This window comes from Macaca mulatta, chromosome 11 (genome assembly GCF_049350105.2).
Source record: "Macaca mulatta isolate MMU2019108-1 chromosome 11, T2T-MMU8v2.0, whole genome shotgun sequence".
Taxonomy (NCBI): Eukaryota; Metazoa; Chordata; class Mammalia; order Primates; family Cercopithecidae; genus Macaca; species Macaca mulatta.
Window position 1 is genome coordinate 131,223,188 of NC_133416.1, and position 27,484 is coordinate 131,250,671.

General features: G+C 44.9%; 1 protein-coding gene across 2 annotated transcripts in view; it reads left to right on the top strand.

Moving 5' to 3' along the window:
* The window catches only part of DNAH10 (dynein axonemal heavy chain 10), a 179,655-nt gene that overhangs the window by 26,937 nt on the left and 125,234 nt on the right, over positions 1-27,484 (top strand). The window contains exons 10-21 of one of the 2 annotated variants that reach the window (XM_028830097.2): positions 49-247; positions 2,457-2,651; positions 7,021-7,191; positions 10,023-10,199; positions 12,940-13,065; positions 13,904-14,076; positions 15,006-15,157; positions 17,377-17,541; positions 18,239-18,446; positions 21,901-22,057; positions 26,585-27,061; positions 27,174-27,332. In XM_028830097.2, coding sequence (XP_028685930.2) covers positions 49-247; positions 2,457-2,651; positions 7,021-7,191; positions 10,023-10,199; positions 12,940-13,065; positions 13,904-14,076; positions 15,006-15,157; positions 17,377-17,541; positions 18,239-18,446; positions 21,901-22,057; positions 26,585-27,061; positions 27,174-27,332 — 2,359 coding nt within the window. The remainder of the gene's footprint in view (positions 1-48; positions 248-2,456; positions 2,652-7,020; positions 7,192-10,022; positions 10,200-12,939; positions 13,066-13,903; positions 14,077-15,005; positions 15,158-17,376; positions 17,542-18,238; positions 18,447-21,900; positions 22,058-26,584; positions 27,062-27,173; positions 27,333-27,484) is intronic. The other variant, XM_077955570.1, reaches the window with a different exon arrangement.

Sequence of the window (27,484 nt, forward strand, 5' to 3'; positions counted from 1 at the left end):
ACCCGGAGCTCCACCCTCCTCCCATCACGGCATCTCTTGGCTTCGCAGAGAAAATCGAGCGAGTGCCCAAAACAAAACCCTGGACGCCAGGAACACCCTCAAGCTGTGGAAAAAGGCCTATTTTGACACCCGGGCCAAGATAGAGGCCTCGGGGAGGGAAGCTCGGTGGGAGTTTGACCGGAAGCGGCTGTTCGAGAGGACGGATTACATGGCCACCATCTGCCAGGACCTGTCCGACATTCTGCAGGTAGGGGCTGGGCGAAGGCCGGCGGAATTTGCCCCATGGAAGGCAGTTGGCGTTTGACAGTGGCCCTCTCCATGCCAGGTAGGAGCTGGGCGTCAGAAAGGGCCTGGCAGGGAGAAGCCCTTCAAAGAAAGAACATACGGAATATACTAGAATGGACCAGAGTACACCAGAGCTTTGCAACTTTTTGTTGCTTTCCCTGACATTCCTCCATACCCCTGCTTTTTGGCTTTCCTTTGACTTTTTTTTTTTTTTTTTTTTTTTTGAGACGGAGTCTCGCTCTGTCGCCCAGGCTGGAGTGCAGTGGCCGGATCTCAGCTCACTGTAAGCTCCGCCTCCCGGGTTCACGCCATTTTCCTGCCTCAGCCTCCCGAGTAGCTGGGACTACAGGCGCCCGCCACCTCGCCCGGCTAGTTTTTTGTATTTTTTAGTAGAGACGGGGTTTCACCGTGTTAGCCAGGATGGTCTCGATCTCCTGACCTCGTGATCCGCCCGTCTCGGCCTCCCAAAGTGCTGGGATTACAGGCTTGAGCCACCGCGCCCGGCCTCCTTTGACCTTTTTGGCCACTCCTTCTCCATGTCTTTTGCAAAGCTCCCCTCCTCTGTCTTCTCCTTAAATGTCGGAATCCCTCGGAGGCCAGTCTGAGACCTCTCTCACTCTCTCCCTAAGCCAGGCCCAGTCTTCCCGGAACTCCATGAGTAGACAAAGTGCCGAGTGGCCAATTGAATTAGCCACGGCCCTTGTCTCCTGAAGGTTCACCTACCCCTTCATTCTAAATACATTCATGAAGAACTCACTGTGTTCTGGGCACTCAGATGTCTTGCTGCTAGAGGAACCACAGTGAGTGCAAAGCAGGGCCGGCTGTGGTGTGGCAGCGCCCCACACTAGAGGGAAGTGATGCCCTGTGCTCAGGGGCAGGAAAAAAAATGCTGTAAAAAGAATTCAGGTAGGCTAGGCATGATGCATGATGGCTCACACCTGTAATCCCAGCACTTTGTGAGGCTGGGGTGGGAGGATCCCTTGAACCCAGGAATTTGGGACCATCCTGGGCAACATAGCAAGACCCTGTCTATAAAAAATACAAAAATTAGCCAGGTGTGGTGGTGCACACCTGTAGTCATAGCTACTCAGGAGGCTGAGGTGGAATGTTGGCTTGAGTCTGAGAGGTTGAGACTGCAGTGAGCCATGGTCACGCCAGTGTACTCCAGCCTGGGCAACAGAGTGAGACCTTGCTTCAAAAAAAGAAAAAAAAAAAAGAATAAAAAACATAAAGCTTTTTTTGGCTGGGTGCAGTGGCTCAAACCTGTAATCCCAGCACTTTGGGAGGCTGAGGTGGGTGGATCACAAGGTCAGGAGTTCAAGACCAGCCTGACCAACATGGTGAAACCCCGTCTCTATGAAAAATACAAAAATTAGCTGGGTGTGGTGGCGGGCGCCTGTAATCCCAGCTACTTGGGAGGCTGAGGCAGGAGAATTGCTTGAACCCAGGAGGCAGAGGTTGCAGTGAGCTATGCCACTGCACTCCAGCCTGGGTGACAGAGCGAGACTCTGCCTCAAAACAAAAACAAAAACAATTTAACCTCTGTGTGGAATCACCATAGCTTGTGTGTGCACGGGTATTTCATTGTTACCAGAACAGTGGAAACGCTGCACAGAACTACCTCAGTGGCTTATCATCTCACCTCTTGTTTTTCTTTGTGAGACAGAGGGTCTCGCTCTGTCACCCAGGCTGGAGTGCAGTGGCGCGATCTTAGGTCACTGCAACCTCTGCCTTCCAGGTTGAAGTGATTCTCCTGCCTCAGCCTCCTGAGTAGCTGGGATTACAGGCATGCACCACCACCCCTGGCTAATTTTTGCATTTTTAGTAGGGACAGGGTTTGCCAGGCTGGTCTTGAACTCCTGGCCTCAACTGAAATGCCCACCTCAGCCTCCCTGAAGCACTTTCCACTGCAAATGCAAAGGCCCTGAGGCAGAAAGGGATATGGCCTTGGAGGAAGGTGTGGGTGGCTGCAATGCTGGGAGGAACAGACAGGCGCAGACCCGGATCTATCCTATGTGCCTTGGGCATAGTACTGAAGGGCTTAGTCAGGGAGGAGGTTAATGTGTGACATGATTCTTGCCCCAAGGTCAATCTAGATATGCTATCCATGTGTAGTTCTAATATTCACAGGAAAACCCATATGTAATCTCCTCATTGTTCCGTTTGGACAGGTTTTGGAGGAATTTTATAACATATTTGGTCCAGAACTAAAGGCAGTGACGGGGGACCCCAAACGCATTGACGATGTCCTGTGCAGGGTGGACGGCCTAGTCACTCCCATGGAAAACCTGACCTTTGACCCCTTCAGCATCAAGTCCTCCCAGTTCTGGAAATATGTGATGGATGAATTCAAGATTGAAGTTCTGGCAAGTGACCCATCTATTGAGTCCATCTTGGGAGTGGACACCATGTTTTCTCTGTGTTAAATTTGTTGGGTTATTTGGTGATGCTTAGGGTCTTTTTTTTTTTTTTAATTAAAATCACAAGTAATACCTGCTTATTAATTGTAAAAAACAAAAACAATACAGAAGTGCATAAGGTAAAAATGAACATTCCTCAATCTTCTTTGTCCCCACAACCATTCTCCGTATGGGATAAGTTTAAGTTGAGCTAGACACAGTAGCATTTCTACAAAGTTTGTTTTGTCCGATATAAGTTCACCTGTCTAGGAGTGAAGTTAGGTGAACTTCACTACAAACCAGATATGGCAAGAGAATCACAAAGCACCCTGTGAGGTTTTGAGAATTGTGTTTTGTCAGAAGACTGAGGGCATGGAGAGCCAATTGGAAACAACCTTTGGGATTGGGGAAGCTTTGGACGGGGGAAATGAGGACGAGGAAGGAGGCTGAGACAGCGGAGGGGGTTTCAAGTGGGAGGAACAGTGTAAATGAAGGTGACAGACCTGAGAAAAACAGGAATTGTCCGAGGCAGAGCAAACAGAGGGGTTTGGCATAACACATATGGGTAGTAGAGGGAAATCAAGCTAGAAAGATGGGTTGGGTGAATAATTGGTGATGAACAAACAGGACTAGAGTGAGGAAGGAGACTTACTTCAGTAGGCAATAGGGCACCATAGAAGGTGGTTGACCAAGGAATGATATAGCCAGAATTATAGGTCAGATGTAGCGGCTCATGCCTGTCATGCCAGCACTTTGGGAGGCCGAGGAGAGAGGATTGCTTGAACCCAGGAGTTTGAGACCAGCCTGGGCAACCTAATGAGACACCCGTCTCTACAAAAAAACTTAAAAAAAAAATTAGCCAGGCATGGTGGCTCCTTCCTGTAGTCCCAGCTACTCAGGAGCTGAGGGGGGAGGATCCCTTGAACCTGGGAGGTCGAGGTTGCAGTGAGCTGGCTGAGATCACACCATTGTACTGTAACCTGGGGGACAGAGTAAGATTCTGTCTCAAAAAAAAAAAATGTGAAAAAAACAAAATCAAGGTTTATACTTCAGGAAGATTTCTCTGGCTACAGCATAGGCTGCTTGGGCTAGGGAACAACAGAGAGTGGGGAGATGATATAGGAGGTGATAACCTGAGGTGCTGGGGAGGCAGAGTCCATCAGAGAGAGGCTGCAGCTGAGAATCAGATTTCACTTCCCACAGCAGGAAGAGTGACCCATCGTGCTCACCTTTTCAGTCTCATGTAGGAAGCATGATTAGGAGCATCCCTATTTATGTCTTACACAGTTGTTTTTATAACCTCACAGCATCTTTTTATAAGGAAAACCCTAGATAGTTCTACTTGGTTATATAGACATTACCATGTTAACAGTATCTAATTTTATCAGCTGCTATTTTTTTTTTTTTTTTTTTTTTTGAGATGGAGTCTCGCTCTGTCGCCCAGGCTGGAGTGCAGTGGCATAATCTCGGCTCACTGCAAGCTCTGCCTCCTGGGTTCACACCATTCTCCTGCCTCAGCCTCCCATGTAGCTAGGACTACAGGTGCCCGCCACTGCTCCCGGCTAATATTTTGTATTTTTAGTGGAGATGGGGTTTCACCGTGTTAGCCAGGATGGTCTCGATCTCCTGACCTTGTGATCCGCCCGTCTCGGCCTCCCAAAGTGCTGGGATTACAGGCGTGAGCCACCGTGCCCGGCCTATCAGCTGCTATTTTAAGTGTTATTTGCTTTTTCAGTTGAAGCTTTTTTGATTTTCTTTTATTATCTTTTATTTTTTAGAGACAGGGTCTTGCTCTGTTGCTCAGGCTAGAGTGCAGTGTTGTAATCCTGGCTTACTGCAGCCTCACTTTCTGGACTCAAGTGATCCTTCCACCTCAGCCTCCCAAGTAGTTGGGAGCACAAGCATGTGTCTGGCTAATTTCTAAAATTTTTAAATGGAGATGAGGTTTCACTATGTTGCCCAGGTTGGTCTTTAACTCCTGGCCTCAAGTGATCCTCCTGCCTCAGCCTCCCAAATAAATTGGACTTTTCATCAAAGTCACTTAATCAAGTGATACTGAAGGATTCATAATAAGAAAAAGCAGCCCATGCTTAACTCCTTCCTCATTCTTGCTGTCATTTTCCACAATTTTAGATGTTTCTTTTGTTGTTAACCCCCATATTTTTTTAAGAACAAGCCAATGTGGTTATTTCCTGATTTATTAATTTAGGCTTCTGTTAACTTCTCAGAGTAGATACAGGCTGGACTCTCCCGTTCCTAATCCCATTTGCCTCTTTGTCATCTAACACAGTTTCTTCATAACTTTTAGTTAAATTAATGGCTAGTGTTTACTTATTATGTCTATGCAAATATTGTTCACTGCTGAGCTGGGAAGTCCATCAAAACTACAATACCTTTCTTGGCCAACCCTTCAACTTTCCTGGAGTTAATAATTGCTTTTGTTTTTTATTCGCCTGGTTATTTATGTACCCATTGTTAATTTTTTCCAACTTCTTTAATATCTCTGTCACATACCTATCAATAGCAGGCTCTAAATACTTAAAATATATCAGTGTCATTATTTACCTAGAGGCCTTCCTCCCAGAGCTCACTGTCCTCCTACTCTAGTCTAGCTTGTTCCCTCCCTCCCTCCCTCCCTCCCTCCCTCTCTTTCTTTCTTTCTTTCTTTCTTTCTTTCTTTCTTTCTTTCTTTCTTTCTTTCTTTCTTTCTTTCTTTCTTTCTTTCTTTCTTTTTCTTTCTTTCCTTCCTTCCTTCCTTCCTTTTCTTTCTTTCTTTTCTTTCTTTCCTCTTTCTCTTTCTCTCTCTTTCTTTCTCTCTTTCTCTCTTTCTTTCTTTTCTTTCTTTTCTTTCTTTTCTTTCTTTTCTTGACAGAGTTTCGCTCTTGTTGCCCAGGCTGGAGTGTAATGGCGAGATCTTGGCTTACTGCAACCTCTGCCTCCAAGGTTCAAGTGATTCTCTTGCCTCAGCCTTCTGAGTAGCTGGGATTACAGGTGCATGCCACCATGCCCAGCTACTTTTTGTGTTTTTTAGTAGAGACACGGTTTCACCATGTTGGCCAGGCTGGTCTTGAACTTCTGACCTCAAGTGATCCACCCACCCCGGACTCCCAAAGTGCTGGGATTACAGGCATGAGCCACCACACCTGGCCAGCTTGTTTGCTTTTTAAGCCTGTTACAAAGCAGTCTAGGACCCTAAGACTTCCTATCTTCTCTCATCTGTGTTGGATTTTCTATTTTCTAGATCTCACTTCTTCCTCTTTCCTTGTTTACTCCCTCATTTTGCTGGAGCACATTTAGTAGCTTCCTAAGTAAGGTTTCATGAGACATATATTTTTTGAGTCTTGTATGTATGAATTCTGAAGTAACAGGTATAGAATTCAAAGTTGAAAATAACTTTTCTTTAGAAATTTGAAGTTTTTTTATTGATTTCCAGCTTCCAATATTAGAAGTCTGATGTTATTCTTGAGTTAATTTTTCTAGAACTAACCTTCCACTCTTTTATAGAATGGAGTGAGAATGGGAGGGATTGAGGCTGCAGAGTGGCCTGACTGTGCAGGGTGAGAAAGGGATTCCCTGTTTGCCCCTCACCTTCATTCACACTGACCCCCTTCCTGGGGCCCAGTGCCTCCAAATGTTAAGCCTTCTGGAGTTTGTCTTCAAGAAATAAACAGGGACTCACTTGCGCACCCTATTTTCAGCATTAGGTTGTAACTACCTGCCTTAGTTTCTTTCTTTCTTTCTTTTTTTTTTGGGAGGGAGTCTCCCTCTGTCACCCAGACTGGAGTGCAGGGGTGCAATCTCGGCTCACTGCAAGCTCCGCCTCCTGTGTTCATGCCATTCTCCTGCCTCAGCCTCCCGAGTAGCTGGGACTACAGGTGCCCGCCACCACACCTGGCTAATTTTTTGTATTTTTGTATTTTGTATTTAGTAGAGACAGGTTTTCACCGTGTTAGCCAGGATGATCTCGATCTCCTGACCTCGTGATCTGCCTGCCTCGGCCTCCCAAAGTACTGGGATTAGAGGTGTGAGCCACTGCACCCTGCCCTGCCTTACTTAAAATTCCTGAACTATCTCCTCTGTTGTTGTGTTCTCTCCCGTATGTTTTGTTTATATGAGTTAATACTTTAAAAAATTCCTTTACCTTTCAACTGGTTGGGGAGCGAGATCAGGAAATCAACATAACCAGTCTGCCACTTTAAATTGGATACCAGCCTCCATTAATGTGCCGTAGAAATCTGTCCCAAGCCACTGAGTTTTTTCTCTCTCATTTCTTGCCACTTTATTTTGGCAGGATCATTACAGGGGCATGAAGGTTGTTTTCTTGATTTTTTTGCAGGTTATTGAGAAAGAAGCAAAACATTTTATTGATGAATCTTTTAAGACGCTCCGATCTGCTGAAGCAGCGTTTGACATGCTTTTAAAATTTAAGCACATTCGTTCCCGGGAGGCTGTTAATCGACAAATGATGATGAAATTTAATGATATTCTTGCACAGTACTGTAAAGAGGTAATTGAAAAATCGATAGCTGCCATCGCATTAAAAATACACTTGGCAAAATGTGAACAATTGAATTCCACTGTTGTCTGTCTTTCCCATCTGAATTCAGAGAAACTAGAATTTCCCCAAATTAGCATGTTACATAATACAGGTAACCCAAACAAAGTAGGTTTGTTTATTTAGTGGAAAAATTCAATAAGAATTAAGTATATTATGATTTACTCACATTGTGGTGGGCCCTGTATGGGTTAATAATAATCATGGTAATAATAGTAATCATAGTTAACCATGTCCAAGGATCATATATGTATTTATAAGTAACTCGGAACAATGTAGCTGGTGCTCGCATATCTCAAGTATGGTGTTAGGCACAGAGATAGAGAGATGAACAAAACACGGATTCTGCCTTTAAAGAAGTCAGTATCTAGTTGGAGAAATAGACCAAAAAATGCTTATAATCTGCTGGGCACGGTGACTCATGCCTGTAATCCTAGCACTTTGGAAGGCCGAGGCTGGTGGATTGCTTGAGTTTAGAAGTTGGAGACCAGCCTGGGCAACATAGCAAAACTCCATTTCTACAAAAAATACAAAAATTATCCTGGTGTGGTGGCATACGCCTATGGTCTCAGCTACTTGGGAGGCAGAGGTGGGAGGATCACCTGGGCCAAGGGAGGTCGAGGCTGCAAGTGAGCCATGATCTTGCCACTGTACTCCAGCCTGGGCAACAGAATGAAGCCCTGTCTTAAAAAAAAAATGCTGGCCAGCCGCAGTGGCTCATGCCTGTAATCTCAGCACCTGGGGAGGCCGAGGCAGGTGGATCACTTGAGATCAGGAGTTCGAGACCAGCCTGGCCAACATGGTGAAACCCCCTCTCTACTAAAAATACAAAAATTAGCCAGGCATGGTGGTGGTGCCTGTAATCCCAGCTACTCAGGAGGCTGAGGCAGGAGAATCACTTGAACCTGGGAGGTGGAGGTTGCAGTGAGCTGAGATTGCGCCATTGCATTCCAGCCTGGGTGACAAGAGCGAAACTTTGTCTCGAAAAGAAAAAAAAAAAAGAAAAAAATGCTTATAATCTTATTTAGAAGACAAAATGAGAATATGTGGAATGATTAGATGAGCATAAGGTAGTATAACAAAAGGCCTAAGGTGGTCTCCTGATGTCTTAGTTTCTCAATGCTGCTGGAACTAATGACCACAGATGTAGTGACTTAGAATAACACAGATTTATTCTCTTATGGTTCTGGAGGTCAAAAGTTTGCCATGAGTGCCCCTGGGTTTAAATCAAGGTGTCAGCAGGGCTGTATTCCTTTCAGGAGTCTCTAGGGATGATTCAGTGTGTAGCCCTCCCCAAATTCTGGAAGTTCCTGAATCCCTTTCGTCTTCAAAGCCAGCAGTGGTCACTTTCACATCAAATCACTCTGACCTTTTCTGCCTCCACTTCCTGGTTTAGGACCCTTGTGATTACATAGGACCTCCCCAGAAAATTCAGGATAATTTCTCTATTTTAAGATCAGCTGGCTGACAACATTAATTCCATCTGCAACCGTAATTCCACTTTGTCATGTGACATTACATATTTTCAGCTTCTGGGGATTAGGATGTGGACATCTTTGGGAGGCCATCATTGTGCCTGCCACACCTAATTACCCTCATGAGAGCTCAGACATGCTTCTTTTAAAAACACAGGTCTGGTGACTGTAGTCAATAATAACTTAACTGTACATTTAAAAGTAACTAAAAGAGTATTAATTGGGTTATTTATAACACAAAGGATAAGTGCTTGAGGGGATGGACACCCCATTCTCCATGATGTGGTTATTACGCATAGCATGTTTGTATCAAAACATGCCCTATACCCCATAAATATATATACTTTACCCACAAAAATTAAAAACTAAAAATTAAAAAAAATCCAAAGGTCTGCCACTGTGGTCATGTCTAGAACAGATTTCAGGATTTCTAATAATTGGATCAAACCAATATACACAGTGGTTATGCTCTGTAATTGTAAGGCAATTTGGAGCATTGCATATGTTAAAGAAGATTACTACAGCCAGGCTTGGTGGCTCACGCCTCTACTCACAGCACTTTGGGAGGTCAAGGCAGGCAGATTACCTGAGGTCAGGAGTTCAAGACCAGCCTGGCCAACATGGTGAAACCCCATCTCTACTAAAAATATAAAAATTAGCCAGGTGTGGTGGCGTGGGACTGTAATCCCAGCTACTTGGGAGGCTGAGGCAAGAGAATCACTTGAAACTGGGAGGCGGAGGTTCCAGTGAGCCGAGATCACGCCACTGCACTCCAGCCTGGGCAACACAGTGAGACTCCATCTCAACAACAACAAAACAGATTACTACAGAGCATAAGAAAAAGTAGTAAATAATAAGTAAACAGTGAAAACACTATTCTGCATCTTAGAATATTTTTTGACATTCCACTTTTGGTTTCCTTAAATATTCAAATATTGGCTGGGCGCAGTGGCTTATGCCTGTAATCCCAGCACTTTGGGAGGCCGAGGCGGGCGGATCACAAGGTCAGGAGATCGAGACCATCCTGGTTAACATGGTGAAACCGTGTCTCTACTAAAAAATACAAAAAATTGGGCGTGGTGGCGGGTACCTGTAGTCCCAGCTACTCAGGAGGCTGAGGCAAAAGAATGGCGTGAACCCGGGAGATAGAGCTTGCAGTGAGCCAAGATGGCACCACTGCACTCCAGCCTGGGCGGCAGAGCAAGACTCTGTCTCAATCAATCAATCAATCAATACATTCAAATCTCATCTTTCTTGGCTAACTTGTCGATGTTTATCACTTACAGAAGACATTTGATTGCTTTTCAGATTGACATCATTAATAAAATCTTTGTCCAGAACCTTGAAAATCCGCCACTGTATAAGAACCACCCTCCAGTAGCAGGTGCGATATACTGGGAACGATCTCTGTTCTTTCGGATTAAGCACACCATCCTCCGATTTCAAGAGGTACAGGAGATACTGGACAGCGATCGAGGACAGGAGGTATGTTGCTCTTGCTAGAATTGGCTCCTTTTGTATTTGATGTTTTTTTTTGTTGTTTGTTTGTTTGTTTTTTGAGATGGAGTCTCGCTCTGTCGCCCAGGCTGGAGTGCAGTGGTGCAATCTTGGCTCCCTGCAACTTCCATCTCCCAGATTTAAGCGATTCTCCTGCCTCAGCCTCCCGAGTAGCTGGGGCTACAGGCATGCACCACCACGTCCGGCTAATTATTTTTGTATTTTTAATAGAGACGGGGTTTCACCGTGTTAGCCAGGATGGTCTCAATCTCCTGACCTCATGATCTGCCCGCCTTGGCCTTCCGAAGTGCTGGGATTACAGGTGTAAGCCACTGCGCCTGGCCCTGTATTTGATGTTTTAATCCTAGACTGGCTGCCCTCCCCGATCCCATCCAGCAGAAGCATTAGATCAGGTTGCTGCTGCCGTGCAGCAGGCTATGTAGAGTGGCTCATTTGAGAAGCAGCTCAATTTCAGACCCACGCCTGTAAGTTAGAGGGTCTTTCTGTTATCCTTGCATTCGTGCTCATATTAAACTATCTTTTGTGTTCCCTCTTTTTCTTTTTTTTCTCTTTTTTTTTGAGACGGAGTCTTGCTCTGTCGCCCAGGCTGGAGTGCAGTGGCCGGATCTCAGCTCACTGCAAGCTCTGCCTCCCAGGTTTACGCCATTCTCCTGCCTCAGCCTCCCGAGTAGCTGGGACTACAGGCGCCTGCCACCTCGCCTGGCTAGTTTTTTGTATTTTTTAGTAGAGACGGGGTTTCACTGTGTTAGCCAAGATGGTCTCGATCTCCTGACCTCATGATCTGCCCGTCTCGGCCTCCCAAAGTGCTGGGATTACAGGCTTGAGCCACCGCGCCTGGCGTCTTTTTCTTTTTTTTTAAGACAAGGTCTTGCTGTGTTGCCCAGGCTGGAGTGCAGTGGCACAATCACAGCTCACTGCAGCCTTGACCTTCTGGGTTTAAGCAATCCTCCTGCTTCAGCCTCCTGAGTAGCTGGTCCTACAGGCGTGGGCCACTACAACTGGCCCATTTTTGTATCTTTTGTAGAGATGAGTTTTCACCATGTTGCCTGCCCAGGCTGGTCTCAAATTCCTGAGCTCAAGCAATCTGCCCACCTCGGCCTTCCAAAGTGTTGGGCTTACAGGCGTGAGCCACTGCGCCTGGCCTGTGTTCTTTCTCTTTGGCATCTTAATACATAGGACATCTTCCAGATTGTGGTCATGTGGGCTTCTTCCTGTACGTAATTTTCAGCTTCGTTGGAGGATGCCTACCATCTTTTCGATATGATCCCACCCCCTAGCCCATTGATTTTTATCTGTTATACAGCAGAGGCTGCTAAGCCACTTCTTTGAAGATCCAGATAGTCAATATTTTAGGGGTTTGGACAATTTCTCTGCAATGACTCAACCTGTCATTGTTGCAATAAAGTATCCCCCAGATAATACATTATGAGCAGGTATGGCTGTGTCCAATAAAACTTTATTTATGGATGCTGAATTTGAATTTCATATCGTTTTCTTGAGTTATATAGCATTATTGTTCTTTTGCTTTCCTTTTAATCATCTAAATCATTTTCTTCTCTTCATGTAAAAGCTGTTCTTAGTTCATGGGTATAGACCAAGGCAGTTCATGGACTGTAGTTTGCAGAAGGCTGCCAGTCAACCTAAATTTCAAGTTATACCAACGATATTAGTCCATTTTGCTATAAAGAAACTGGGTAATTTGTTAGAAAAGAAGTTTAATGGCTCACAGTTCTGCAGGCTGTACAGGAAGCGTAGCCTTCCTGGGAGGTCCTAGGAAACTCGCTATCATGGCGGAAGGCGAAGTGGGGGCAGGCATCTCACATGGTGGGAGTGGGAGCAAGAGAGAGTGAAGGGGGAGGTGCTGCCCACTTTCACATGAGCAGATCTCCCGAGAACTCACTCAGCATCACCAGGACAGTCCCAAGAGGGGTGGTGCAAACCATTCACTAGAATTCCACCTTCATGATCCAATTGCCTCCCAGCAGGCCCCACCTCCAACACTGGGGATTACAATGCAGTATGAGATCTGGGGAGGACACAGATCCGTGCTATATCACCATCGCAGAACAACTCTCCAAGCTTTGGGAAAATTTATCGACTTCCTTTTTCAGAATGTGTTTATATATAATATTAGTATATTTTTATATTATATTATTTAATATAACTATATATTAATAATTTATTATATTGACAATTTTTAATTATTATATTTGTAATTTATGTATACAAAATTATGTAGAGAGATATGAAAAAAAGTTTATATGTAATTATATAAAAATGACCAGGTGCAGTGGCTCACACCTGTAATCCCAGCACTTTGAAAGGCCAAGGTGGGCAGATCACCTGAGGTCAGGAGTTCGAGACCAGCCTGGCCAACATGGTGAAACCCCATCTCTACTAAAATACAAAAATTAGCTGGTCGTGGTGGCGTGTGCCTGTAATCCCAGCTACTCAGGGGGCTGAGTCAGGAGAATTGCTTGAGCCCGGGAGGTGGAGGTTGCAGTGAGCTGAGATCATGCCATTGCACTCCAGCCTGGGCGACAGAGTGAGACTCTGTCTCCAAAAAAAAAAAAAAAAGTATATAAAAATAAATGTTTATGTATAGTAATTTATATATTATATTTATAATTTATATAAATTGTGTAGAACGAGATGAAAAATGTTATTTTCAAGGACAAAAATGACAGTTGCTTGAATTCTTTGATAGGTCAAACAAAAATATTTGGAAGTGGGTAAGACGATGAAGGAGTATGAAGACAGGAAGTACGAGCAGTGGATGGAAGCGACGGAGCAGGTGCTGCCGGCCCTCATGAAGAAGAGCCTTTTGACCAAGGTGCGCTGCCCACGCCCTCATTCCAGATTGCCGCGTGAGACCATGGCGTCTGCCACATTTTCTCAAGGCTTGATTTGTTGACATTCATGAAGTTGGGTCACTTTCCAGAATCAAAGACAAGGAAGGGCTAGGGAGGGAGGAGAAAGGAAAGAGTGGAGATGGCACGATGCCATGGTTAGAACGTGGGCTGGAAACGGGCAGCCCTACTGACTCCTTGGGCAAGTGGCTGAACACCGAGCCTCCGTTTCCTTATTTATGAAATGCGTTTTATAAATCAGATGATGTAAACAAGCAAAGGGCTGGTTGAGCCATATATGAAACAGAGCTGACAGTTGGCCGTCTTTAACCTGCAGAAAAATGCCCCGATTCATCCTCTTCTTTAGCGCTGGGCCTGGCACTTAGCGAATGCTCCATGAATGAACACCTGCCAGTAGGGAGGAAAGATGCGGCCTGGCAGTTTTAGGTCTTTGGTTCCTGAAATCCTGATGTAGGGACCAAAGCAAGTGGAGGGGGCCAGGTGGGACCCCTAGGGAACAGGTGTGCTCAGATCCAACCAAAGAGGCAACTGTTCCATGTCAGATTTTCCCGTGTTTCAAGGCGGAAGGGATTTTTAGGTGAAACTGCTCCATTTTCAAATGCTGGCGACTGAATTGATTCTTTAAAATCTCTGTTCACCAAACAAAGTACATATTCCAGCCAGTTCCAGCCAGCACCCCCGTCTGTTGGGGATCAAGGGCCCAGTGTTGATCTTTTTCATGTTCACTTTTGGTATGGGTTGTGTTGATCCAACTGTCTCTTGGACTGTCCTGGCCGTGCTGATGGAATGTCTCTTCCACAGTCTTCCACCGCTGCGGAGGAGCCTTTGACTTTAGAAAGGGGAGCTGTTTTTGCAATCAACTTTTCACCTGCTCTCAGGGAGATTATTAATGAAACGAAGTACTTAGAGCAGCTGGGGTTCACTGTCCCTGAATTAGCAAGAAATGTTGCGCTCCAGGAAGACAAATTCCTTAGGTAAAAACATTCTTCTCTTAAATTAGCAGTAAGGTTTTTGGTCTTGGGACCCCTTTACACTCTTAAAAATTATTGAGGACCCCTCCGAAAGTTTTTGTTTTTGTGGATTTTATCCTGATGAATTCTTACCACGTTAGAAATGGAAGCTAAGGACTGGGCGTTGTGGTACTACCTGTAGTCCCAGCTACTCGGGAGGCTTAGGTGGGAGGATTCCTTGAACCTGGGAGAGTTGAGGCTGCAGTGAACCATGATTGCACCACTGCACTCCAGCCTGGGAGACAGAGCGAGACCCTGTATCCAAAAAAAAAAAAAAAAAATAAATAAATAAATAATAAAAGAAAAAAATTGAAGCTAAGAAAAGTTTAAAATATGGGGCTGGGTGCGGTGGCTCATGCCTGTAATCCCAGCACTTTGGGAGGCCGAAGCAGGTGGATCATGAGGTCAGGAGTTCAAGACTAGCCTGGCCAGCATGGTGAAACCCCGTCTCCAAAAATACAAAAATTAGCTGGGCGTGGTGGCTCATGCCTATAGTCTCAGCTACTTGGGAGACTGAGGCAGGAGAATTGCTTGAACCTGGCAGGTGGAGGTTACAGTGAGCCGAGATCGCACCACTGCACTCCAGCCTAGGCAACAGAGCGAGACTCCATCTCAAAAAAAAAAAAAAGAAAGAAAAGTTTAAAATAAGGATCAAAGGATCAACAATAGTAAACCTATTTCATGTAATATAAATAACATCTTCAATGAGAAGTAACCAATATTTTCCAAAAAAGAAAGTTAATGAGAAGCATGATGTTTTAAATTTCTGCAAATCTCTCAGTCAAGGTTGGTCTTGATCGAGACCATGGTCTTTTGTAATCTCTTGACTGCAAAAGCTTTTGATGAACTTAAAGGTGGTCTCCTCAGGTTTATGACATTCCTGTTGTGTGCAGGTACACAGATGGGATACAGCGCATGTTGGATCATTATCACACACTCATAGGAACGTTAAACGAGGCAGAGTCCGTGCTTCTCAACGACCATTCCCAGGAGCTACTCCGAGTGTTTCGGTCTGGATATAAGAGGTTGAACTGGAACTCACTGGGTAACGTCATTCATCTATTGATTGCCTTTTACACCTGGGGATGCAAAGTGATTCTTTTAGGTTGTTTTATTTGAATTACCATTTTCATATGTTTATAGACACAATTAACAATTTTTGAGGGTTAAGAAATACACGTTGTGGAACTTAGAACTCATCTCCAGGCTGTCGTTGGGATGAAGATAAGAAGGGTGACGTTTTCACACTCTGCAGACCCAAAGCACATTTCTCCAAAAAGAAGGTCACCTTTACTTTCTTTTTTTTTAATTAAAAATTCAATTTGGAGGTAATTATAGATTCACATGCAGTTGTTAAGAATTACTACAGAGGGAGCCTTTGTAACCTTTAGTCATTTTCCCGAAGTAGTAATGTCTTGCAAAACTAGAAGATCACTGACACTGATACAGTCGAGATAGAGAGCATCTTCACACCACAGCGAGTACTGTCAAGGCCACTTCCCTCCCGACCTTGCCCTCTCCTTAATCCCTGGCAACCAGGAATCTTTATTCAGTTTCTGTAATGTTGTCATTTCAGGGTGTTATATAAATGAGATAACATATAGCCCTTTTTTGAGTTGGCTTTTCTTGCTCAGCCTAAGTCTTCAAAGATCTGCCCTTGTTGTTGTTGCATGTGTCAACAGTCTGTGGATTCTTGAAGAATACTCCACGATATCAATGTACCATAGTTTGTTCAGCCTTTCACCTCTTGAAGGACAGCTAGGTTGTTTCCAGTTTTGGCTCTTATGAATAAAGCTGCTATAAACATTTGTATACAGGGTTTTGTGTGAACATGAGTCTTCACTTTTTCTGGGATAAATGCCCAGGAGTGCAGTTGCTGAGTTGCACGGTAGTTGTGTGTTTAGTTTAAGGTTGTTGTTACTGTTGTCGTATTGAGATGGAGTTTCGCTCTTGTCACCCAGGCTGGAGTGCAGTGGCGTAGTCTCGGCTCACTGCAACCTCCACCTCCTGGGTTCAAGCGATTCTCCTGCCTTAGCCTCCCAAGTAGCTGGGATTACAGGTGCCTGCCACCACTCCTGGCTCACTTTTGTATTTTTAGTAGAGACAAGGTTTTGCCATGTTGGCTGGGCTGGTCTCGAACTCCTGGCCTCAAGTGATCCATCCGCCTTGGCATTTCAAAATGCTGGGATTACAGGTGTGAGCCACCACGCTCAGCCTTTTTTTGTTTTTGTTTTTGTTTTACTGTCATGCTGTCTTACAGGGTGGCTGTGCCATTTTACATTTCCATCATCCATAGATGAGTGACTCGGTTTCTCCACATCCTGGCCAGTTTTGCTGTCACTTTTTTTTTCTTTAATGTTGGCCTTCTGATAGCTGTGTCATGATACCTCATGGTTCTGATTTGACTTCTGTAATGGCTAATGGTGTTGAGCATCTTTTCATGTGCTAATAAGCGCAAATATGTCAAGTGTGTGGCTTCTTCAGCAACATGTCTTTTTCTGTCTTTTGCCTATTTTCTAATTAGATTGTTTGTTTTCTTCACTGTTGAGTTTTGAGCATCCTTTGTATACTCTAGATACTCGTCCTTTATTGGATGTGTGGTTTGCAGATATTTTCCCCTTCTCTGTAGCTTTTCGTTTCCTTCTTATAGGAGGGCCTTTGGTAGAGCAAAAGCTTTACATTTCAACTAAGTCCAACGTATCCATTTTTCCTTTAATGGGTTCTACTTTTGCTCTCAAGTCTAAGAATCATAAGTTTTTTTCTTGCCTGTGGTTTTTGTTTCTAAAAAGGTTGTACTATCGTGTTTCACAGTACAGCCTGTGATCCATTTTGGGGTTTTTATTTTTATAAAGTGAGACTGATCATAAGTACTTAGCCCGAGTTCACTGTTCATGTTCTTGCTGTTCATCTAAGCTCCAGGCCAGAGGAGGTTGCAGGCAGGTGGTGTGGAGTGGAGGGTTCATAGAGCTCCAGCAATGAGAAGATAGCACGGTTGATAGTCCCTTTCTCCCCATGGTGCTGCAGCCAGGACTGTGTAACATTTGAATAGAAGAAATGCATTGCTTGGTTGATTCTGGGCTCCAGAGTCCTTGTCCCAGTGCCTTAGGGTTCAAAGTGGATCTGCGTCACCCCAAAGACCCAAGGGGTTGGAATGAGCAGGGTCTTTCCTAGGAAGGGATGCCAGTATTAACGTCACAGACATTGGTAGGGGGGATGTGGAAAGACAGGGTTGGAAGCCAAATGTCTTTCTTTCTTTCTTCAAAGGTATTGGTGACTATATAACTGGTTGCAAACAGGCCATTGGGAAATTTGAGTCTCTCGTCCACCAGATTCATAAGAATGCAGATGACATTTCTTCCAGGCTGACATTAATAGAGGCCATAAATCTCTTTAAATATCCAGCTGCTAAAAGCGAGGAAGAACTCCCAGGTAGATCTGACTTCTGGGCTCTCCAGTTATGGAATTAATGAAAAAATATATTGTATATACATGCACGTGTATATATATATGTATCTATAAATACACGTATGTATTTGTATATTCCATGAATGGCATAAAACCATTTCTAATGCTCTCAGTCATTTACTTGAAAGAATCATGGGTAGCTATTACTTTTTGTCATGTTTTCTATATTGCTTAGTTTAACCAATTCATGTTTGTTTGTTTGTTTTCTGAGATGGGGTCTCACTATGTTGCCCAGACTGGTCTTGAACTCCTGGCCTCAAGTGATCCTCCCACCTCAGCTGTGAAAGCCTATGGTACTTTGTTGATAACTTTGTAACAGTAAAGCGAGTTGCGATTTTTATGGGCTCACATTTACTTGTTCAAGAAAGATACTTTAAGTGGTCTTAGACTAGCCAAAAAGGAATTCAAGATATGTCAACAAGGAATTGAAGAAAAACAAGATTGCCCAAAGCTATAAAAGCCACCTTCTGGATGTGCGTAGCTGGTTGTCATTTATTTGTTGCTTGGCGCGTGTTCTGATACTGACTTGCGTTCTGCGTTGGGCCGAGGTTGGAGGCTGGTTTTGTTGTTTTGAAGACACACAGCTCATGTTTGGATTGCCTTCTCAGTGCTGTCCTTCCCTGTGTTCATGGACAGCTCTAAAAGACGTCTTTTTCTCTAGGTGTGAAGGAATTTTTTGAACACATTGAGCGAGAAAGGGCCAGAGACGTGGACCACATGGTCCGGTGGTATCTTGCCATTGGACCGCTGCTGACTAAAGTTGAGGGCCTGGTCGTCCACACCAACACAGGCAAGGCCCCCAGGCTGGCCCCCTACTACGAATACTGGGAAAAGAAAATTTATGAGGTCCTGACAAAGCTCATTCTGAAGTAAGTCCCTCTTGTCACATGTTTTAAAATGGTGTGTGTAGATTAAAACAGTTGACAAATATGGACAGTTAGAGGGGGTGGCAAGGTGGAGAATGAAAATCAGACGGACGGTCCCGTGGCTTTCTGGCTGAAGGGCATTCACAGAGTGGAGGGATGACCTTCATGATCTTGTGAGGATCCTCAACATTCCAGAAAAGAAAGGATCCCTCTCCCCACCTCAGCTGTCTGAAGCTTGTGAGCCTGTGTTCAGCTGGCAGCAGAGAATCACTGTCACTCAATCCTGACCAGAATCCCAGAGGACTCCCCCGTTCATGTTGAGAGTGACAGACGTGAAGGACATACGACCTATTCCCTCTTCTGCTGGTTTCAAGTCGACCCCTAGCTAGCGCGGTCTGTGCGTGTTGAATGCCTGTTGCATGTGCCAGCCTCTGACACGCCAGACCCTGTCCCTTCCCTCCTGGGCCTCACCCTCAGCAGCCCAGCCAGGCCAGCTGGAAGCTGAGTGCCTGGACCCCATCGCGTTGGTGGCCCACAGACTGTTCTGGGTGTAAGGCTGATAGTTTAGGATCATTCTAGGAAACCAGCCTGTGAAATCCATCACCGTTACTATTACATCTATATTGTCAAGAGCAGTGTTCATTTTATCATGCAATGTCTTCCTTATGAAGGGAACTCCAGAAGAAATGACTCTAGTCCCTTCTTTGACCCCAGCCTCACATTTTTCTTTTTTATTTTTTGCTTTCATTTTCTTGTTTGGTTTTTATATGATACGGACTCTATGAATTGTTGACTTCATAGCTTTCCCTTTCACTTTGGCTGCTAGGAAGCTTAGAACCAAATTTGTAGCCTAAATGCAGCAGTACTTATGATTATGATTTGTATTTTTAGTCTCATCCGAACACGTAGGAAAGCTCACCTTGCACCATGTTCTCTGTGCTGGACTCTTTCCAATCCTCATCCCTGTTTTACAGAGGAGGATACAGAATCTTGGCAGGTTAAGTGACTTGCCTGGGACCACACAGCCAGTAAGAGAAAGGGCTGGGATTTGAACCTGGGCAGTCTGACTCCAGTATCATTTCCTGAAATGGTGTCTGATTAGTGTCTTCTTCCTTTCTTATTTTACCCCACTTTGATTTTAGGATCTCTTACTGCAGTTAAAGTATCTTTGTGAGCTGCTAAAAATCTCTTTTGGGATAATACACTGAAAAATAAAACAAAAACTTTTGGTCTTCTTTTCTGGGCCCAGTTTGGCAAACTTCTCTTAAGTTGATCCTTTAAATAACTCTGTTTTCTACGTATTTCATTTATTCTCTGTTACTGCTTTTAACTTAGATTCCTAAAGCAGTCCCTTACATGGAGCTACCTCCTATAATGTTTCCCTTACTAACATGCTATGTTTTCTTTTGATGCATTTATTAACTCATTCATTCATCTGTTCATCCATCCATCTATTCATTCACTCATCCATCCACACATTCATCCACCCATCCATCCATCCATCCATCCATCCATCCATCATCCATCAATCCATCCATCTATTCATTCACTCATCCATCCACACATTCATTCACACATTCATCCGTCCGTCCATCCATCCGTCCATCCATCCATCCATCATCCATCCATCCATCTATTCATTCACTCATCCATCCACACATTCATCCACACATCCATCCATCCATCCATCCATCCATCATCCATCAATCCATCCATCTATTCATTCACTCATCCATCCACACATTCATTCACACATTCGTCCGTCCGTCCATCCATCCGTCCATCCATCCATCCATCATCCATTCATCCATCTATTCATTCACTCATCCATCCACACATTCATCCACACATCCATCCATCCATCCATCCATCCATCCATCCATCCATCCATCCATCCGTCCATCCAAGGTTTAGTAAAGCCTGCCCTGCGCTGACTGTTGGATTAGACTCTGGTCACAGACAAGGCCCCTGTATCCTTGCAGTTTCTCTAACCTCATAGAAAAGGCAGGACACAAGGAAACAGACGTAAAAGAGATGAGTTCTGTAAAAGAAATAAAGCAGTATGGTGTTCTGGGGAGAGAATGGAGATGCTGCTGTAATTGGGTGGTCAAGAAAGGCCATGGAAATGCCACATTTTAGTAGAGACCTGAAGATGAGGAGTGAGCTGAAAGTGGGAAGAGCTTTCTGGGGGAAGCTAAAAACTGCTGTGAAGACCCACAGGTGGGCCTTTGGTCAGTGCAATAAACAGAAAGAAGGAAGGATGAGATTGAAGGAGGGGATAATGCTGGAGAGGCTGGCAGGGGTGGATCAGGTCACAGGCAGCCTGGGAAGAAGCCATGGCAGGGAGCTTGCATTTTATCCGGACAGCCATGGGAGGCTGCTGGACTGTTTTCAACTGGAGAGAGAGGAGGAGAGGGAGGAAGAGAGAAATAGGAAGAGGGAGAGAGAGAGAGAGAGGTGGAGGCGGGGGGGGAGAGAGAGAGAGAGGGACAGGGGGAGAGGGAGAGAGGAAGGGAGAAGCCTGGAGAGGGAGAGAGAAACAGGACGAGGGAAGGAGAGAAGTGGAGAGAGAGGGGAGAGAAAGAAAAGGGGAGGGAAAAGGAGAAGGAGGGAGGGAGAAGGCGAAGGAGGGAGGTGGAGGGAGAGGGAGAGGGAGAGAGAGAAGGGAGGAGGGAGAGGGAGGAGTTAGATGTTTTTGTTTTGTTTTGTTTTTTGAGACAGGGTCTCACTCTGTCGCCAAGGCTGGAGTGCAGTGGCATGTTCACGGCTCACTGCAGCCTCGACCTCCCCATCTGAAGCAGTCCTCCCACCTCAGCCTCCAAAGTAGCTGGGACCACAAGCGTGTGCCACTATGCCCAGTTAATTTATTTTAATTTTAGAGACAGGGTCTTGCTATGTTGCCCAGGCTGATCTCAAACTCCTGGGCTCAAGTGATCCTCCCACCTCAGCCTCCAAAGTACTGGGATTACAGGTGTGAGCTGCTGTGCCCTGCTAAATATTTTAAAATAGTGTCTCTGGCTGCCATATGAATTACTGGATGGAGGTGGGCAGGGGGAGGGGAAACAGGGAGACTAGGCTGGAGGCTGATGAAGTTTCATCCCTGGGTGTCACATCTGCTTTGGTCTTGGAAAGGATGGAGCTGGTGGGGCAGTCTGGGTGGGGATGTGAGTACTCCTTTTTCCTTACCAGAGTTGAGCAGCTTTTGGAAGTCATTATTATTTAACTATTTTCCAACCAAAAGTTAACTCAGTTTTCCAAAAGTAGAAATGAACTATTTGTATAAATTTAGGGTAAAAAAAGAATATTTTAAATAAGACTCACTCCAGCCTGTCCAGGACAGCTTCGCAGTATGCCATTGCCTGTACCTGTGATTTTTGTGGCCCTTGTCATTTCTGTCCATTGCTTGGCGTATTTCACTCTAGTGGGTTACTGAGTCTTTCTCATCAACCCCTCTTAGGAATTTGCAGTCTTTTAATTCTTTGATCCTTGGAAATGTCCCTCTGTTCCAAACTGAAACCATTCTGACGGCGCCTGAGATCATCCTTCATCCCAACACAAATGAGATCGACAAGATGTGCTTCCATTGTGTCCGGAATTGTGTGGAGATCACCAAGGTAAGAGTGGAGGTGCCTGCGTCCTTGCTCAGATGGCGTCTCAGGATGCCTCCGCCTCCCGCAGTGCTGGGACTACAGGCATGAGCCACTGCCCGCAGCCCAAGGTGGAATTCTTGGCTTCCTGCCTTGTGACTTGGTCATCCCCCAGTTTTCCCCACTTCAGAAAATGGCACCAACATCAACCCAATTGCTTGAGCCAGAAACTCGTCCTTGTTTCTTTTTCTCTCACCCAGCCCTGCCCAGCCCATCGGCAAGTCGTCCAAACATACCTCCCATCTGTCCTCTTCTCTCCTGTCCCCCCAGTACCTTCCTATCCCAAGTGGCCATCACCGCTCTCGTGGACTGTCTCGGTGACTTTCCAACAATCCATTCTCCACCACAGGTGGTCAGAATTACCTTAAACAAATACAAATCAGGCCAGGTGCAGTGGCTCACACCTGTTATCCTAGCACTTTGGGAGGCTGAGGTGGGAAGATTGCTTAAGCCCAGGAGTTCCAGACCAGCCTGTACAACAAGCTGAGACCCCCATCTCTACCAAAACTAAAATAAATTAGCTAGGCGTGGTGGTGCACACCTGTGTTCCTAGCTACTTGGGAGACTGAGGTGGAGGATTGCTTGAGCCCAGGAGTTCAAGGGTACAGTGAGGTATGGTTGCACCACTGCACTCCAGCCTGGGCAACAGAGCAAGACCCTGTCTCTAAAAACAACAACAACAACAACAACAACAACGTATCATTTCGTGTCATCCCTGATGTAAACTGCCCCACCCACCCCATGACTTAATTACACTTAGAACATAATCCAGATATCTTTGTGTGGTCTATGAGGCCCCCATGCTCTAGCCCCTGGCTGCCTTTCTGATCTCAGTCCTACAAGGATCATGCTCCCTCACACTGCAGCTTGACTGGCTGCCTGATTTTACCCCCAGCAGGTACCGTGGGTTCCTCTTGCAAGGATTTCCGTAGCTGTTCCCTCACCTGGAACATTCTGCTCCCTTGACCTTCTTGTCCTCTCTCTCCCATCAGCCCCATCCCATCTTCTTCCTACCACGTACCACTATCCGACTTTTTCTTATTTTTTCCCTTGCTTTTGTATCTATTGATCCTATCAGGCCACTAGAATGTAAAGGGATCCATGGGCATACCGACCTTGAGTGTTTTGTTCCCTTTAGAATCCCCAGCACCAAGAATACCTGGCACACAGTTGGTTCTCAGTAAATGTCTTTTGAATGAACATCTGCTGGCAGATAACCCAAAGTTTATGTCTTACCCCAAACTGGAAAACAGAGCCGTCCTTGTAGGTATGGGCATGACTCCCGCAGCACGCTGGCATCTTCCTCTTCACTTGGCTTCTGCAGCAAGTCAGACATGTTTCAGGCATTTTTAGGGGCATAAAAGTAAGTATAGAAATTAGAATAGGGGGCTGGGCGCGGTGGCTCAAGCCTGTAATCCCAGCACTTTGGGAGGCCGAGATGGGCGGATCACGAGGTCAGGAGATCGAGACCATCCTGGCCTACACGGTGAAACCCCGTCTCTACTAAAACATACAAAAAACTAGCCGGGAGAGGTGGCGGGCACCTGTAGTCCCAGCTACTCGGGAGGCTGAGGCAGGAGAATGGTGTAAACCCGGGAGGCGGAGCTTGCAGTGAGCTGAGATCCGGCCACTGCACTCCAGCCTGGGCGACAGAGCGAGTCTCCGTCTCAAAAAAAAAAAAAAAAAAAAGAAATCAGAATAGGGAATTTCATTTCACTGTACTTAAAAGTTGATGAATAAGGCCGGGCACGGTGGCTCATGCCTGTAATCCCAGCACTTGGGTGGCCTAGGCGGGCGGATCATGAGGTCAGGAAATCGAGACCATCCTGGCTAACATGGTGAAACCCCATCTCTACTAAAAAAAAAAAAAAAGAAAAATTAGCCGGATGTGGTGGCAGGCGCATGTGGTCCCAGCTGCTTGGGAGTCTGAGGCAGGAGAATGGTGTGAACCCAGGAGTTGGAGCTTGCAGTGAGCTGAGATCGCACCACCGCACTCCATCCTGGGGGAGAGAGCGAGACTCTGTCTCAAAAAAGAAAAAAAAACTGATGAATAAACAGTACATGTTTTATAATCCATAGTTATAATAAATAACTATAAGACAGTTATTTATTAAGCCTCTGTTACATAAATTCTCTTACAGGCGCTATATCTTATAGGTGCTATGTATGTTTCCTTTGTAAGGGAAACAGCAATTTTTAAGGGGTACATAAATAGGAAAGTTGGCTTGTAAAACATTATGAATATTAATCACAATATTTCATGCCAACTTAACTTTCCTCCTTACTAATAGATGGATTTGAGGCTTGTAGTGAAGCCTGTATTATTTTAGTTTCATAAGTTTCTTTTAAATGAGAAGAATTTTTACTTATTCTCTTAGATAACGTTAGAAATGTATTTCATTAAAAAGATCTCGGCAAATGAACATGCATGACTAGGCCACTTAATATGGTTGAACTCTTTCATCTTCAGGATTCCTGTTTCATGGCAGAAAATAATGAGCTGAAGTTTTAACTAGATTCTGAATTTTACCTCATCTACTAAGTGGAAAATGATAATACTATTCACCTTCTAGTGCTGTCGGGAGGATTAAATTAGATAACATGTGTGTACAGCTTAGTGCACTGTTTGGCAATCAGTAGCTCTGAATAAATGTTAGCGATTAGTGTTAGTATTACCTTTTTTTTTTTTTTTTTTTTTTTTGAGATGAATTCTTGCTCTTTTGCCAGGCTGAAGTGCAGTGGTGTGATCTCGGCTCACTGCAGCCTCCACCTCCCGGGTTTGAGTGATTCTTCTGCCTCAGCCTCCCGAGTAGCTGGGACTATGGGCATATGCCACCACGCCCAGCTAATTTTTGTATTTTTATTTTTTTTTTGAGACAGAGTCTCACTCTTTCACCCAGGCTGGAGTGCAGTGGCGCAATCTCTGCTCGCTGCAAGCTCTGCCTCCTGGGTTCATGCCATTCTCCTGCCTCAACCTCCCCAGTAGCTGGGACCATAGGCGCCCGCCACCATGCCCAGCTAACTTTTTGTATTTTTTTAGTAGAGACGGGGTTTCACCATGTTAGCCAGTTTGGTCTCGATCTCCTGACCTCATGATCTGTCTGCCTCAGCCTCCCAAAGTGCTGGGATTACAGGCGTGAGCCACTGATCCTGGCCTAATTTTTGTATTTTTAGTAGAGACAGGGTTTCACTATTTTGGCCAGGATAGTTTTGATCTCTTGACATCGTGATCCGCCTGCCTCTGCCTGCCAAAGTGCTGGGATTACAGGTGTGAGTCACCACGCCCCACCTAGTGTTTGTATTACTATTATTAGTAATATTGGAAATAGAAGTATTAGGTCGGTGCAAAAATAGCTGTGGTTTTTACCATTAAAAGTATTGGCAAAACTGCAACTACTTTTGCACCAACCTATAGTAGCTGTTATTCACATTTTACAGATGGTGAGCCTACTGTTCAGAGAAGTAATGTGTAACATATCCATGGTTTGCTGTTAGAACTCACACTTGATTAAAACAGAGCCTTGGCCAGGCGCAGTGGCTCACGCCTGTAATCCCAATACTTTGGGAGGCTGAGGTGGGCGGATCATGAGGTCAGGAGATTGAGACCATCCTGGCTAACACGGTAAAACCCCATCTCTACTAAAAATACAAAAAATTAGCCAGGCGTGGTGGCGGGCACCTGTAGTCCCAGCTACTCGGGAGGCTGAGGCAGGAGAATGGCGTGAACCCAGGAGGCAGAGCTTGCAGTGAGCTGAGATTGTGCCACTGCACTCCAGCCTGGGCGACAGAGTGAGACTCCGTCTCAAACAACAACAACAACAAAACAAACAAACAAAAAGCAGAGCCTTAACTCTACAACAGGGAGATGTCAAATTAACAGATTTGTTCTGGGACACTAAGCAGTCAATTTGCCTGAATATGTGTTTTTTCCTCTGTATATATGGAAATAAAGGTTTTTAAAATTCATCCATAGTGTAGTTGGCTTTTATTTTATAACAAACCACTTCAAAACTTACTGGCTTAAAGCAATAATCATTTAACTCTGGGTTCTGTGGGCTGGGTTCTGCTGAGCAGTTCTTCTGGTCTTGGCTGGACTCACTCATGTATCTAGCAGTTGATGACCTCAAGCACAGCTCTGACGGCCGGCGGCTGGGATTCTCCTGTATATGGCCTTACGTAATGTAGTAGGCTAGCTCGAGCTGGTGGTTGCAAGGTTCTGAGAGAATGAGAGCAGAAGCCACAGGGCTTTCTAGAATCCTTGGTTTGAACTTGCATAACACCATGTCCACCCCTTTCCATTGGTCAAGTTAAGCCACAAGGCTCGCTCCGGAAGGGAAATAGGCTCCATCTCTTGATGAAAGGAACAAAGGATTATGGTAATTTTTAAAGTGATTTTCCATTACTGGCAAGACTTATTACTGAATACTAATATATACGTTGGAGGCAAAATAGATACTAAAATACTATCTTTTCTCCTAATTCTTACTTTGCCAGCATTTTGTTCGTTGGATGAATGGCAGCTGCATAGAATGCCCCCCTCAGAAGGGGGAGGAAGAAGAAGTTGTTATAATAAACTTTTACAATGATATCTCTCTGAACCCTCAGATAATTGAACAAGCTGTTATGATCCCCCAAAATGTCCACAGGATTCTGATCAATCTTATGAAGTATCTACAAAAATGGAAGCGGTATCGACCTCTCTGGAAATTGGACAAAGCTATTGTGATGGAGAAATTTGCCTCCAAGAAACCTCCTTGTGTAGCATATGATGAAAAATTGCAGTTCTATTCCAAGATAGCCTATGAGGTTATGCGCCACCCTCTAATTAAGGATGAGCATTGCATCAGACTTCAGCTCGGGCATCTGGCAAACACAGTGCAGGAAAATGCCAAGTCTTGGGTGATTTCGCTTGGAAAACTTCTCAATGAGTCAGCAAAAGAGGAGCTCTATAGTCTCCATGAAGAGATGGAGGTACTCAATCGCTGTGTGTAATTGAACTACTTTTCGTGTGAGTTGGGTCTTCTTTTGCGTCATTACTGTTTTTTCTGTGTTTGCTTAGTGTTCTTTGTACTTTCTGTTATAGCACCTGGCCAAAAGCCTTAGGAAGATCCCCAATACCCTTGAAGATCTCAAGTTTGTCCTTGCAACAATTGCAGAAATTAGAAGTAAATCTCTAGTCATGGAATTAAGATACAGGGACGTCCAGGAGCGATACCGTACCATGGCAATGTATAACCTCTTTGTAAGTCAACTTGTATTTTCTTATGCATTTAACAATTGGATTGACCACTAATGACCTTTTTCAGAAATGCTTCTCAAGTATACTGCCATTGATTCATTTTCAAGTAAGTGACTTTAAGTAATACATTGTAAATGTAAAGCAATGCCACAGTT